This window comes from Oncorhynchus clarkii, chromosome 3 (assembly GCF_045791955.1).
Source record: "Oncorhynchus clarkii lewisi isolate Uvic-CL-2024 chromosome 3, UVic_Ocla_1.0, whole genome shotgun sequence".
NCBI lineage: Eukaryota > Metazoa > Chordata > Actinopteri > Salmoniformes > Salmonidae > Oncorhynchus > Oncorhynchus clarkii.
Genome location: NC_092149.1, coordinates 69,598,007 through 69,613,398, shown reverse-complemented (window position 1 = coordinate 69,613,398; position 15,392 = coordinate 69,598,007). Strand labels below are relative to the sequence as shown.

The following is a 15,392-nucleotide window of genomic DNA, read 5'->3' as shown; positions in this document are numbered from 1 at the left end:
CCCCAAACAGCAAGCAATGCAGATGTAGAAGCATGGTGGCTAGGAAAAACTCCATAGAATAGGCAGGAACATGGGAAGAAACCTAGAGAGGAACCAGGCTCTGAGGGTTGGCCAGTCCTCTTCTGGCTGTGCCAGGTGTAGATTATAAGAGTACATGGCCATTAAGGCCAGATTGTTCTGAAAGATATGTTCAAACGTTAATAGATGACCAGCAGGGTTAAAAAATAATCACAGTGGTTATAGAGGGTGCAACAGGTCAGCACCTCAGGAGTAAATGTCAGTTGGCTTTTCATAGCCGAGCATTCAGAGGTCGAAATAACAGGTGCAGTAGAGAGAGAGAGATGAAGAGAGAGGGTCGGAACAGCAGGTCCGGGACAAGGTAGCACGACTGGTAACCAGGTCAGGGTTCCATAGCCACAGGCAGAACAGCAGAAACTGGATCAGCAGCATGACCAGGTGGGACGGGGACAGCCAGGAGTCGTGAGGCCAGGTAATCCTGAGGCATGGCCCTAGGGCTCAGGTTCTCCGGGAGGGTAGAGAGAGGGTGGAAGAATTAGAAAGAGCATGCCTAAGATCACACAAGACACACGATAAGACAGGAGAATTACACCAAATAGGACAGACTGACCCTAGCCCACCAGCGCATCGACTTTTGCAGCATAGATACTGGAGACTGAGACAGAGGGGGTCGGACACTGTGGCCCCATCCAAAGTTACTCCTGGACAGGGCCAACCAGACAGGATATAACCCCACCCACTTTGCCAAAGCAAAGCCCCCACACCACCAAAGGAATATCAACTGACCATTAACTTACTACCCTGAGATTTGGCCGAGTACAGCCCATAATGATATCCTCCACCGCACGAAATCAGCCCTAGCCTTAACCAGAAGCTAGCACTAATAATATGAGTAATATGATCACATTTGTGAGTCTATCAGCCCTATTTAGCATCTCTGTTTTGTCCCAGTTTAAAATAAAAAAATGTGCCACCATCCACTTCCTTATGTCTGAAACACAGGCTTCCAGGGTAGACAATTTTGGGGCTTCACCATGTTTCATCGAAATGTACAGCTGTGTGGTCTGCAAAGCAGTGAAAGTTGACATTGTCTTTCCAAACGACATCACTAAGAGGTAGCATATATAGTGAAAACCATGGTGGCCCTAGAACGGAATCTTAAGTAACACCTAAACTTATAATTGATTTGTCAGAAGACAACCCATCCACAGACACTAACTGATATCTTTACGACAGATAAGATCTAAACCAGGCAACAACTTTTCCGCTTAGACCAATTATTTCCAATCACTCCAAAAGAATGTGGTGATATATGGTGTCGAAAGCGACACTAAGGTCTAGGAGCGCAAGGACACAGAGCCTTGGTCTGACGCCATTAAAAGGTAATTTACCACCTTCACGAGTGCAGTCTTAGTGCTATGATGGTACTATGATGGGGAATGTAGTCACATCCTCTCGTCTCTGCAGTGAGCTATTGGGAAAGAATTGGGGGCCAGAGAGAAAGAAGGAGAAATTTCTCTTGAGGCCAGGAAGCCCTCCAGAACTGTTCACAGAGGGAGAGAGAGAGAGAGAGAGAGAGAGACAGAGAGAGAGAGAGAGAGAGAGAGAGAGAGAGAGACAGAGAGAGAGAGAGAGAGAGAGTGAGAGAGAGACAGAGAGAGAGAGAGAGAGAGAGAGAGAGACACAGAGAGAGAGAGAGAGAGAGAGAGAGAGAGAGAGAGAGAGAGTGAGAGAGAGACAGAGAGAGAGAGAGAGAGACAGAGAGAGAGAGAGAGAGAGAGAGAGAGAGAGAGAGAGACAGAGAGAGAGAGAGAGAGAGAGAGAGAGAGAGAGAGAGAGAGAGACAGAGAGAGAGAGAGAGAGAGAGAGACACAGAGAGAGAGTAATAGAAAGATACCCAGCATCAAACCAGTGTCCTGCTCAGACACAATAAATCATTACACCCATAAACCACAGAACCAATAAAACAACATCTATACCCCTATCAGAAACTGGGAATGAGAGAAAGAGGGAATGAGAGAAAGGGAGAGGGAACAAGGGAGGAGAGTGAAAACAGACTGGCTCCAAATAGATTCATTAACAGAGAGAAAATAACTTCCAGAGGAAAAAAGTGCCAGCCGTTCTAAAGTTGTATCATCAGAATCAAGAGAGGCTCAAACATTTTCAAAGACAAACTTGTTGTTTCCTGCGGTCTAATGAACTTAAACCTCATGGCCGCCTGGCCTCTCAGCTGCAGCTAGCAATTACACAACTGTAGAAGTGGAAAAAAGAAAGGGAGAGAGGAATGGAGGGAGAGAAGGAGCGAGTCCTGAGTTGAATTACAGTGCTAGATTGAGACCATGTGAGGTCCCAAGGCGAGGCGACATGAGAGTGAGGGATGGTGGGAGGGTTATACACTGGGGCAGTGAAGGAGGGATGGTAGGAGGGTTATACACTGGGGCAGGGAAGGAGGGATGGTGGGAGGGTAATACACTGGGGCAGGGAAGGAGGGATGATAGGAGGGTTATACACTGGGGCAGGGAAGGAGGGATGGTGGGAGGGTAATACACTGGGGCAGGGAAGGAGGGATGATAGGAGGGTTATACACTGGGGCAGGGAAGGAGGGATGGTGGGAGGGTAATACACTGGGGCAGGGAAGGAGGGATGTAGGAGGGTTATACACTGGGGCAGGGAAGGAGGGATGGTGGGAGGGTAATACACTGGGGCAGGGAAGGAGGGATGATAGGAGGGTAATACACTGGGGCAGGGAAGGAGGGATGGTTGGAGGGTAATACACTGGGGCAGGGAAGGAGGGATGGTGGGAGGGTAATACACTGGGGCAGGGAAGGAGGGATGGTGGGAGGGTAATACACTGGGGCAGGGAAGGAGGGATGGTAGGAGGGTTATACACTGGGGCAGGGAAGGAGGGATGGTGGGAGGGTAATACACTGGGGCAGGGAAGGAGGGATGGTAGGAGGGTTATACACTGGGGCAGGGAAGGAGGGATGGTGGGAGGGTAATACACTGGGGCAGGGAAGGAGGGATAGTGGGAGGGTAATACACTGGGGGCAGGGAAGGAGGGATGGTGGGAGGGTAATATACTGGGGCAGGGAAGGAGGAATGGTGGGAGGGTAATACACTGGGGCAGTGAAGGAGGGATGGTGGGAGGGTAATACACTGGGGCAGGGAAGGAGGGATGGTGGGAGGGTAATACACTGGGGCAGGGAAGGAGGGATGGTGGGAGGGTAATACACTGGGGCAGGGAAGGAGGGATGGTGGGAGGGTAATACACTGGGGCAGGGAAGGAGGGATGGTGGGAGGGTAATACACTGGGGCAGGGAAGGAGGGATGGTGGGAGGGTAATACACTGGGGCAGGGAAGGAGGGATGGTGGGAGGTTAATACACTGGGGCAGGGAAGGAGGGATGGTGGGAGGGTAATACACTGGGGCAGGGAAGGAGGGATGGTGGGAGGGTAATACACTGGGGCAGGGAAGGAGGGATGGTGGGAGGGTAATACACTGGGGCAGGGAAGGAGGGATGGTGGGAGGGTAATACACTGGGGCAGGGAAGGAGGGATGGTGGGAGGGTAATACACTGGGGCAGGGAAGGAGGAAGGAGGTGTATATTTCCTGGGGTATATTCTAATGTTTCCCTATACGTTGGGGATGATATCATGGTCCCTGCTAGTTCTGGGGTTGAACGCTGAGACTCTGGCCTGTAGTATAGATGCTGTCTCTATGTGTATGCTCTCCCACCTGGTTTGTATGGACCCTCCTCTGATGAACTATCTAACTAACTAACTCAATTCTACCAACAGGAACCCCTTTAATATGAACTGTTAACAGGATACAGACTGCTGACTGAACATGCTGCATTAACTTCCTGTGACCTGCTAGTAGATGTTGTGCAAAATGGTCAATAATCTCTCCCCCTCCCCCCTCTTCCTCTCTGCCTCTCTCCAGCCCCTTCTCCAGTGACTGTGATCAGGAAGGATCGCACGTCCCGTAACAGCATATCTCTGTCCTGGCTGGAACCAGAGAGACCCAATGGCATCATACTGGACTACGAGGTCAAATACTACGAGAAGGTCGGTTCACAAACACCATACATGCTTTAGTACTGTTCTCTGCTGTCCCCTTTGGGGACTAACTCCATGCACTGAAGGAAGAGAAGAGACACCATTTGGGCTTGTTCTACCTCTTGCCCCCCCATTCCAGACTCTTGTGGTTGTCCTCTGTTCTAATGTCTCACTGGTCCAGTCTTCTGGCTTCTCTCTGGAAGCTGGGCCATGGGTTGGGCAAGAGAATCAGACACTGGCAGTGGATCAGAGAGAGAGGGAGGGGGAGGGAGAAGCGGAGAGAGAGGGAGGGGGAGGGAGAAGCGGAGAGAGAGGGAGGGGAGGGAGAAGCAGAGAGAGAGGGAGGGGGAGGGAGAAGCAGAGAGAGAGGGAGGGGGAGGGAGAAGCGGAGAGAGAGGGAGGGGGAGGGAGAAGCAGAGAGAGAGGGAGGGGGAGGGAGAAGCAGAGAGAGAGGGAGGGGGAGGGAGAAGCGGAGAGAGAGGGAGGGGGAGGGAGAAGCATAGAGAGAGGGAGGGGGAGGGAGAAGCAGAGAGAGAGGGAGGGGGAGGGAGATGCAGAGAGAGAGGGAGGGGGAGGGAGGGAGAAGCAGAGAGAGAGGGAGGGGGAGGGAGAAGCAGAGAGAGAGGGAGGAGGGAGAAGCAGAGAGAGAGAGGGAGGGGGAGGGAGATGCAGAGAGAGAGGGAGGGGGAGGGAGGGAGAAGCAGAGAGAGAGGGAGGGGGAGGGAGAAGCAGAGAGTGAGGGAGGGGGAGGGAGAAGCGGAGAGAGAGGGAGGGGGAGGGAGATGCAGAGAGAGGGAGGGGGAAGGAGAAGCAGAGAGAGAGGGGGGAGGGAGAAGACGAGAGAGAGGGATGGGGAGGGATAAGCAGAGAGAGAGAGCGAGGGGGCGGGAGATGCAGAGAGAGAGGGAGGGGGAGGGAGAAGCAGAGAGAGAGGGAGGGGGAGGGAGAAGCAGAGAGAGAGGGAGGGGGAGGGAGAAGCAGAGAGAGAGGCAGGGGGAGGGAGAAGCAGAGAGAGAGGGAGGGGGAGGGAGAAGCAGAGAGAGAGGGAGGGGAGGGAGAAGCAGAGAGAGAGGAGGGGGAGGGAGGGAGAAGCAGAAAGAGAGGGAGGGGGAGGGAGAAGCAGAGAGAGAGGGACTGAGGAGGGAGAAGCAGAGAGAGAGGGAGGGGGAGGGAGAAGCAGAGAGAGAGGCAGGGGGAGGGAGAAGCAGAGAGAGAGGGAGGGGGAGGGAGAAGCAGAGAGAGAGGGAGGGGAGGGAGAAGCAGAGAGAGAGGGAGGGGGAGGGAGAAGCAGAGAGAGAGGGAGGGGAGGGAGGGAGAAGCAGAGAGAGAGGGAGGGGGAGGGAGGGAGAAGCAGAGAGAGGGGGAGGGGGGGGGGAGAAGCAGAGAGAGAGGGAGGGGGAGGGAGAAGCAGAGAGAGAGGGAGGGGGAGGGAGAAGCAGAGAGAGAGGGAGGGGGAGGGAGAAGCAGAGAGAGAGGGACTGGGGAGAGTGAGATAGAGAAAAGAGTTATCAAGGGTTCTGAGGGAGAGAGAGAGTCTTATTGCCATCTCTTATGGCAACCGGGACAATATTCTCCCACAGAAAAAAACATTCCACAGTCTAGTGGGTAAATGTCTGGGCAGGGCGACCACACACACAGATGGGGCATACACACACCCTCACTCTCTTTATGTATCTGACTCACACTGACACGCCAACCAGCCTTCTCTCTTCCTCCTCCTGTCCTCTCCTGTCCAGTCTTAATGGAGTGTAGTTTTATTGCTGACAGTAAATGTGTCTGCAGGGTCTCTGTGAGGAAATTAGCGTGGAACGAATGGCTGGTTTTCAATGGAGCTATGGGTGACTTTTGATAGTGAAATTAGCCTTTATCTCTGTCTCTGTCTCTGTCTCTGTCTGTCTGTCTGTCTGTCTGTCTGTCTGTCTGTCTGTCTGTCTGTCTCTGTCTGTCTGTCTGTCTGTCTGTCTGTCTGTCTGTCTGTCTGTCTCTCTCTCTCTCTCTCTCTCTCTCTCTCTCTCTCTCTCTCTCTCTCTCTCTCTCTCTCTCTCTCTCTGTCTCTCTCTCTCTGCCTCTCTGTCTCTGTCTCTGTCCGTCTCTGTCTATGTCTGTCTGTGTGTCTGTCTGTCTGTGATCAGTCATCCTCAGATCTCAGTCCCTGGTGGCCCCTAATCCCTTTATTAGCAGGCCAAACACTTCCCTCTCTCTGGGGAAAACACAGTTCTAGGATCAGATCACCTTATCCCGTATCCTAACCTCAACCATCAGAAGGACAAACACTAAACTGATCTGAGGTCTGGACCTATAGGCTCTGTTTCCTTCCACTTTCCGGTGTGGCCTCTCTCAGCTCTCTCAGCTTGGTACATGTATAGCTGAGCTGTCGCACTAGATCCACTCCGCCATCACCATCTGAAGGGCCACTAGCTTTTGCAGGCATGACTGGAGCCTCCTAACCCCTAGGATAATGGGCTCGTCCAAGAGGAACAGCCAGGACTGGGACACCCAAAGAGACACAGGGGACAGGCAGGGAAGCTGGAGCCATACCCAGTCACGGGGCCTCTTGATCAGGCCTGACCGAGGGTGACTGAGGGCCTCTATACTCAGCAGTGGTCTGATCACAAGACTCCCAGGGACCACAGGCAGAGTGATTTCACTCAGTGGCTAAACAGCGACACAAACACAGGCCTGCCTAAAGAAGTATAAAGCGGCCTGAAGGGGCCCAGGCTGTGAGAGAGGAGTCTATTCCTGTCAGTCCATCCGGCTGTTGATTGTTTACAAACTGTGTTTTGAGGTGTGTGACACACACACAGGCCCAGTCAGCTCGGTAGAGTAGCTATGCTGCTTCATTTAACCTAGATATAGACTTCTATTGTATTACCTACAGGGTTAGGGAGATAGTGTCACGCCCTGACCATAGATTGCTGTGTATGTTTCTATTTTTAGTTTGGTCAGGGTGTGATGTGGGTGGGTATTCTATGTTGTAGGCCTAGGTTTCCTTCTCTATGTGTTTGGCCTGGTATGGTTCTCAATCAGAGGCAGCTGTCTATCGTTGTCTCTGACTGAGAGCCATACTTAGGTAGCCTGTTTTCCCATTTTGAGTTGTGGGTGATTGTTTTCCGTTACAGTGTTTTCACCATACGGGACTGTTTCGGTTTCGGTTTCAGTGTTCAGTTTATTACATTTCCAACATGAACACGTACCACGCTGCGTTTTGGTCTACTCCTTCTCCCACCAACGGCCGTGACAGGTTGGCCTGATGGCGTGTATAACAGGAATAAATGATCAAGTGGATATGAAAGGCTAACTGACTAAGCTAAGTGGTGGTAGAGTGAACTTTACCAATCAACCATGTTGATTGCTTACCAAACACACACAAACTCTCTCAGTTTCTCCCACTCCAACTCCCACTTTCCATCTCTCCCTCTCTCCCTGCTCCAGACACACTCTTTAGGCTTCCTCGCTAAACAGCTAAATGACTCTAAGCCTTAGATAAGGCCTTTTAGTGCACTTTATGAAAATAACGTTTGTAGAAACACACTTTAGCATTTATTTTTCTGTTTTTATTTCATCTGGAAAAGAGAGAGAAACTTTCAAATCCACTTTAATCTGACTGTTTATTTATGCTGGGGTTGAGATGGAAAGGAATGCTACTCTTTACATGAGTTAAATTCAACCTCCTACACTCTCTCTCACACACACACACACACACACACACACACACACACACACACACACACACACACACACACACACACACACACACACACACACACACACACACACACACACACACACACACACACACACACAGTATTTACAGGCCTTGTCCTGGGCTCAACACTATAAGGCTGTAATTCCAGACTGCACCATTTAGATAATCAGAGCGGAACGTGACGGACATATTACATTTCAACAACAGCACACACAGAGAGTGTGAGCAATTGCACAGCTTGTCACACACAGAAGGCAGCTTAGAGACACACCCACTCTCCCAGTTCTGAGAGCCTGGGCACACCTGTTTGTTATTTTCAAGGGATCACATGATGTGGAGGGTGACAAGCTGGGAAAGATGTATGACTGATAGAGACTGGTATTATACAAGGCACAAGGAAAGTATCATACAGGCACTCCTGAGGAGGGAGGAACAAGGGATTGGATTCTACTCTCAGACAGAAACAAGTTCTTTTAAAGGACTTCTTGCACCATACATCCCTGATGCACCCTATTAGTGTGTGTTCACGTATGTGTGTTTTTACAGTGTGTGTTCACGTATGTGTGTTTTACAGTGTGTGTTCACGTATGTGTGTTTTACAGTGTGTGTTCACGTATGTGTGTTTCACAGTGTGTGTTCACGTATGTGTGTTTTACAGTGTGTGTTCACGTATGTGTGTTTTACAGTGTGTGTTCACGTATGTGTGTTTTACAGTGTGTGTTCACGTATGTGTGTTTCACAGTGTGTGTTCACGTATGTGTGTTTTACAGTGTGTGTTCACGTATGTGTGTTTTACAGTGTGTGTTCACGTATGTGTGTTTTACAGTGTGTGTTCACGTATGTGTGTTTTACAGTGTGTGTTCACGTATGTGTGTTTTACAGTGTGTGTTCACGTATGTGTGTTTTACAGTGTGTGTTCACGTATGTGTGTTTTACAGTGTGTGTTCACGTATGTGTGTTTTACAGTGTGTGTTCACATATGTGTGTGTGAGTGGTGTATGTAAAACCTTCTGATCTGTATCATGTCGCCAGTCTGTTGTTGGGTCCATGAAATAGAGATGGAATCAGCTGATTGGACATGATGTTTGGTTTAGCGAGGGCTCTGCAGCTTAGCCATCTCATTTGTGTGTGAGTGTATGTGAGTTCTGTACATGAAAGTGAGACGTGATGAGGTGTGAAGCCTTTGTTGTATATCTAGGTGCACAGGACAGATGAGACAACTCATTAATCAAAGAATATTAGCTGTATGGTCTGAACCCTCTTACCTCACCCATCACAACATACCTTTGAAACTGGACTCTGATCTACCACAGGCTCTTAGAGGAGGTTTCTACAGCAGGCCAATATGCAGGGCTGAGCTGTATTTCAACAGAACCGAGACCAGCCAAGAAAACGTTCAAACCAAAGTCTATTTATGCTGCCAACGTACTGTATATTTGTACAAGATCAACTCACCGTGTCTTAAATGGTCCTCTCTGCTCTTACGTACATTAGCTTTTATTATTTATTTACTTCTGATTAGTGGAAGAGAAAACATTTGTGTTCAATCCATCATATGTAACCAAAGCCCGTCGCTCATCTGGTTACACTTGACAATAATGGACCATACCAGCGTGTCCGTACACACACACACCAGCCTTCATCAACAGGCCACTTAGTGTGGATAGAGGTTCTAGACATGAAGCAACATTGAGTTGTTCTGGGGGTCGGAGGTTGTGGGGATTCACGTGAAGATGCACTATGCAGAAATCGCTCCACCATTTCCTGGTTGCAAAAAGAGTTTACCCAATTTCAGTTTGTGACAAAACAAGAAAGTATAGTGTAGAGAGAATCATTGTACCATCTAAATGGCTGTAATATATATTTTCCATAACCAAAAATATTGTATTTCCAGCTGTTTGAAGCTGGAAGTAAAATATCCCAAAGTGAAACTTCAGAAGGGGAAGCATAGAAATAGCACACATAGAACAGATCTTCCACTTCTTAGAATTGCATTCAATGAGAATGACAGATCTATAACGGATATATATATATCTATGCAAATTTGGTTGGGTCGCCCAAACGGTTACATATTGCAGCTTTAAAGGACAAAGTAGGAGCCAAATGTCTCTGGCTTTCTCTCGGTCACTCCCTTAACAGTATGATCCCTTCTCCACTGGCATGCACCTCCTCTCCCTCTCTCTGGCTCAATGAGAAAAGGGATGGTACGACAGCCAACATAAGCTGTAGGGCTCTGAATCTCAGGGAATGCTATACATCTGTATTGATCTCTCCTCTCTCCCTCCTGTACAGTCCCCTGCATCTGGAAACAATTGGCTGAAAGTAGATCCGGCCAGTCAATTTACACTGAACAAAAATATACATGTAACATGTAAAGTGTTGGTCCCATGTTCTATGAGCTGAAATAAAAAGTCCCAGAAATATTCCATACGCATAAAAAGCTGTGCACAAATGTATTTACATTCCTGTTAGTGAGCTTTTCTCCTTTGTCAAGATAATCCATCCACCTGACAGATGTGGCATTTCAAGAAGCTGATTTAAACCATCTCAGGGAAGCACATCTGCGTGCTCGTCGTCCTCACCAGGGTCAGTTTGGCGTTGTAACCAACTTTAGTGGGCAAATACTCACCTTCGATGGCCACTGGCACACAGATGGCAGACAGCAGACAGCATGTATGGCGTACCTTTTTTTAAGGTATCTGTGGCAAACAGATGCATATCTGTATTCCCATTCATGTGAAATCCATAAATTAGAGTCAAATTCATTTATTTCAGCTAATTTCCTTTTATGAACTCAATATAACAAAATATTTGAAATTGTAGCATGTTGCGTTTAGATTTTTGTTCAGTGTAGTCCTGTTAGGGTGGTGGAGGAGGCCATCAAATATATGTTGTATTTTGAGTTGGTGTGTTTGTGACAGTGGCCCCCTTAGGATACACCTGATTGCAAACACACATTTCCTTCCCCTGGTAATGACCCCACCCTGATGGGTGATCTGATGTGTCAACAGTCTCAGTGGACAGATGCCTGTATACATTCCTCACTGGACTGAATGGACTGATAGTAACCTCTCCCTCTCTTTCTGTCTCTCTCCCTCACCCCCCTGTAGCAGGAGCAGGAGACCAGCTACACCATCCTGCGCTCTAAGGGTTGTAATGTGACTTTAAGCGGTCTGAAGGCAGATACCTCCTACCTGCTCCAGATCAGGGCCAGGACTGCAGCAGGATATGGAGCCAGCAGCAGGAGCTTTGAGTTTGAGACCAGCCCTGACTGTATGTACTTTGTATGTAATTCAACACCAAGTGATTGATGTCAATGATTCAGTTTTTAGATTTTTGTCATTGTCCTGTGCCTGTACATGCTAACATTTATCTCTCTCTCCTGCTCCTGTTCTTTTCTCTCTCTCCCTCTCTCTCTCTCTCTCCCTCTCTCTCCCTCTTTCTCCATTTCCTCCCAGCATTCTCTATCTCCAGTGAGAGTAGTCAGGTGGTGTTGATAGCCATCTCCTCCGCTGCGGCCATCATCCTGCTCACTGTCCTCCTCTACATTGTGATTGGCAGGTCTGTACACCAATCGCACTGCACAAAGCACACTGACAACTCCGTCAGCGCCAATAACATGGCTCTGTCTTCACGGAGGTCTGCCTCTGAATGCAGAGATATACTGTACTGTCTGAGGATACTGTAGTAAGAATAGATCATATCCCTATAAACTATGCTCCTGGAATGCAATGCTTTTTATCTTACTCTTTTGTGTATGTATTGCAGAGGAACACTGTGTGTCTGTCTGTGTTTACATGTACATTATAGTTATCTAGTCACAGTCTTATCCAGAGCGATTTACAGGAGAAATTAGGGTTAAGTGCCTGGCTCAAGGGCACATCGACATATTTTTCACCTAGTCGCTCGGGGATTCAAACTACTGACCTTTTGGTTACTGGCCCAGGCTTAATGTTGGCAGTTAGTACTGCAGTGAGAGTAGAACTCTCAGGCTCATTACTAGTCCTGCAGATCCCGTTCTGGCTCAGAGCAAAGACAAACACACCATGGTACACCAGGACTGACCGCTGCTGCTTTCCTCCACACTCACACGCACGCACACACACACGCACGCACACATACGCCAGGGTTTCCGTTATGAAAATGTGTCGGCATACATTTGACCGGCAGCATTTTAATTTACCGGACATTTGAGAAATTTACCGGACCCATATGCATTTGGTGGGTAACCTGATTAAGGAGTCCACCCACGGGGCTCAGAATGACAGAAATCACATTTAGAATATGGTAATTCATCATAACAGAACATGCAAGTCCAGGATGTAATGAAATTTGTCCTTCTTACCGTGCACTTTGAACATGTTAGAACTGTCCACATGAACTCTTCCTCAGACAACAAGACGAGTAACGAACAGCAAAATCACTAGGGTCGGCACCTGAGTTTCCAGTTTGGGGAAGCACATTTCCACCTTAAAAATGCACCTTTATAATAAAGCATTCCATGCATCTTGTACTCTGTTGACACTGACAGATAAATGAAAACGACCTTGTCCATAGAGTATAAAAGGCCTAGAAGGGGAGACACAATTGGAATATGACGTTCCTCTAAATGAATATGCGCAGTGCTCACTCACCAGGGATATGGCAGATGCTCTCAGCAGGTGCCAATAATCAGTAGGCCTACTATTGTTCACTCAATTAAATTTGGGAATTTTGATAGCTGAAAGACAGATTAAAGTCTTTTCATTGTCTTCTCTTGACTTCTACTTTTCACTGACAGTCACAAGTCAAAAATGATCTATTTGATATTTTACGAGCACGCTGCCCAACATTTTCGGGCTGCCTTTCCTTCCGACTGTAGGCAATGCTATTTAAAACAATCCCAAACGTTTTTTTTTCTTAGTAGCCAAATCATGCTTTAGTAGCCTGTTTTGAATTATTTCATTTATTTCTGTATAGACACGATTAGACTAATTATATATAGAATTTTGGCAATTTAATTCAATTTACTTTAGGCTAGCCTTATGGATGCGCCGCCTATGTCAATGAAACTATCCCCCATAGTAGTAAAGTAGACCTAACCCACTGGTTTCAATGGCATATGGAAGTCTTTATTAAATCCTTGATTCCACAGATATGGTCAGATTTAGCCTAGGCTACTTTGAAGCAAGGTAAAACATGCCTCTTAAAATGCAGTAAAACATTCATGTTTCAAACAGTTAAGTAACTATAGGTTTTCAAAATGCATACCTCCTCCAGCTCATTGCAAAGTGGGTGTGACGAGCTGATGAAGCCTGCTTTCCGTTGCATTTGAACAGCAAATGGGAAGCCCGCTTCAATTACCAGTTGAGATATACAAATAGTATCTATTTTTTAATTGGGGCTATTTTTAACGCACGATTACATTTTGAATTGTTGCGCAATGATCTGGCTTATAAAAGATTTTCCACTCAAAGGCTCTGTATCTGAATGCTGTGTAATAAATAAGATACATAACTAGGCTACACATGCGGCAATCTAATTCCAATAAATTATTCAAATGAACCCCTAGACCGGTAAGTCAATGACTAACGGAAACCCTGACACAAGCACACACACATGCATGTCCAGACTTTTTATATTGACACCCCCCTCTCAATTTTGTTTTGTACACTGCTGCTACTCGTTGTTTATTTTCTATGCATAGTCACTTCACCCCTACCTCCATGTACATATTACCTCGACTAACCCTAACCCCCGCTCATTGACTTGTTACCGGTACCCCCTGTATATAGCCTCCACATTGACTCGTTACCGGTACCCCCTGTATATAGCCTCCACATGTTGTATTCAGCACGCATGTGGTAAATCAAGTTTGATTTGATTTGACGCACACTCGCATGGCTTGATATGCCCTCTGATGTAGGGTGAGGGAAAGTGAAGACTGATGGGCAAAGGTGTGACCTTCAGTTCTGTCATTGTGACTGACAGGTTCTGTGGCTACAGGAGGTCTAAACACCCTGATGAGAAGAGACTGCACTTTGGCAATGGACACTGTAAGTACCTCACCCAACCCTCTGTCCGTCTGCCTGTCTGTCAGTCCGTCTGTCCGTCTGCCCGTCTGTCCGTCTGCCTGTCTGTCAGTCCGTCTGTCCCTCTGTCCGTCTGCCTGTCTGTCTGTCCGTCTGCCTGTCTGTCAGTCCGTCTGTCCCTCTGTCCGTCTGTCTGTCTGTCTGTCCGTCTGCATGTCTGTCTGTTTGTCTGCCTATCTGTCTGTCTGTCTGTCTGCCTGCCTGCCTGTGTGCCTATCTGTCTGCATGTCTGCCTGCCTGTCTGCCTGCATGCCTGTCTGTCTGTCTGTCTGTCTGTCTGTCTGTCTGTCTGTCTGTCTGCCTGCCTGCCTGCCTGTGTGCCTATCTGTCTGCATGTCTGTCTGTCTGCCTGTCTGTCTGCCTGTCTGCCTGCGTGCCTGTCTGTCTGTCTGTTTGTGTGTGTGTCTGTCTGTCTGTCTGTATGTGTGCGTGTCTGTCTGTCTGTCTGCCTGTCTGTCTGTGTGTGTGTCTGCCTGTCTGTTTGTGTGCGTGTCTGTCTGTCTGCCTGTCTGTCTGTGTGCGTGTCTGTCTGTTTGTGTGCATGTCTGTCTGTCTGCCTGTCTGTGTGCATGTCTGTCTGTGTGCGTGTCTGTCTGTCTGCCTGTCTGTCTGTGTGCGTGTCTGTCTGCCTGTCTGTCTGTCTGTGTGCGTGTCTGTCTGTCTGCCTGTCTGTTTGTGTGCATGTCTGTCTGTCTGCCTGTCTGTCTGCCTGTCTGTCTGTGTGCGTGTCTGTCTGCCTGTCTGTCTGTGTGCATGTCTGTCTGTCTGCCTGTCTGTTTGTGTGCGTGTCTGTCTGTCTGCCTATCTGTCTATGTGCGTGTCTGTCTGTCTGCCTGTCTGTTTGTGTGCGTGTCTGCCTGTCTGTCTGTGTGCGTGTCTGTCTGCCTATCTGTCTGTGTGCGTGTCTGTCTGTCTGCCTGTCTGTTTGTGTGCGTGTCTGTCTGTTTGTGTGCGTGTCTGTCTGTCTGTGTATTGTTCTTCTAAAGTATGTTGAGTCATTCCTCAGCGTTAGTTAGGTACAGGGTCAGTGTGTTTGTGTACAGTATATCCATCTCCTGATTGGGGTTTATTTGAACAGAAACATGTTTTCCTTGGGGGCTGGCCACACTCATAAACCAACCTAGTGTTTTTCTTACACATGATGGATTGATTGGCTGGTCACTCATCCATAAATGTCACTTGACGTCCGTAGTGGGTTTTGTGACCCACCCGAAGACTCTCCGCTGCCTATTCCTAATACTCTGTCTACTAACACACTCTCCCTCTGGTTCTCTCAATGAGACTGTTACTAACTCTCTCTCTCTCTCTCTCTCTCTCTCTCTCTCTCTCTCTCTCTCTCTCTCTCTCTCTCTCTCTCTCTCTCTCTCTCTCTCTCTCACTCTCTTTCTCTCTCTCTCTATCTCTCTCTCTCTCTCTCTCTCTCTCTCTTTTTCTCTCTCTCTCTGGTTCTCTCAATGAGACTGTTACTAACTCTCTCTCTCTCTCTCTCTCTCTCTCTCTCTCTCTCAATTCAATTCAAGGGGCTTTATTGGCATGGGA

At 48.1% G+C, this 15,392-nt stretch overlaps 1 protein-coding gene across 2 annotated transcripts in view; it reads left to right on the top strand.

The window, feature by feature from the left end:
- Positions 1-15,392, top strand: part of LOC139402675 (ephrin type-A receptor 3-like) — a 148,881-nt gene that overhangs the window by 87,025 nt on the left and 46,464 nt on the right. For both annotated transcript variants that reach the window (XM_071146581.1, XM_071146573.1), the window contains exons 6-9: positions 3,961-4,085; positions 10,893-11,055; positions 11,241-11,343; positions 13,753-13,817. In XM_071146581.1, coding sequence (XP_071002682.1) covers positions 3,961-4,085; positions 10,893-11,055; positions 11,241-11,343; positions 13,753-13,817 — 456 coding nt within the window. The remainder of the gene's footprint in view (positions 1-3,960; positions 4,086-10,892; positions 11,056-11,240; positions 11,344-13,752; positions 13,818-15,392) is intronic.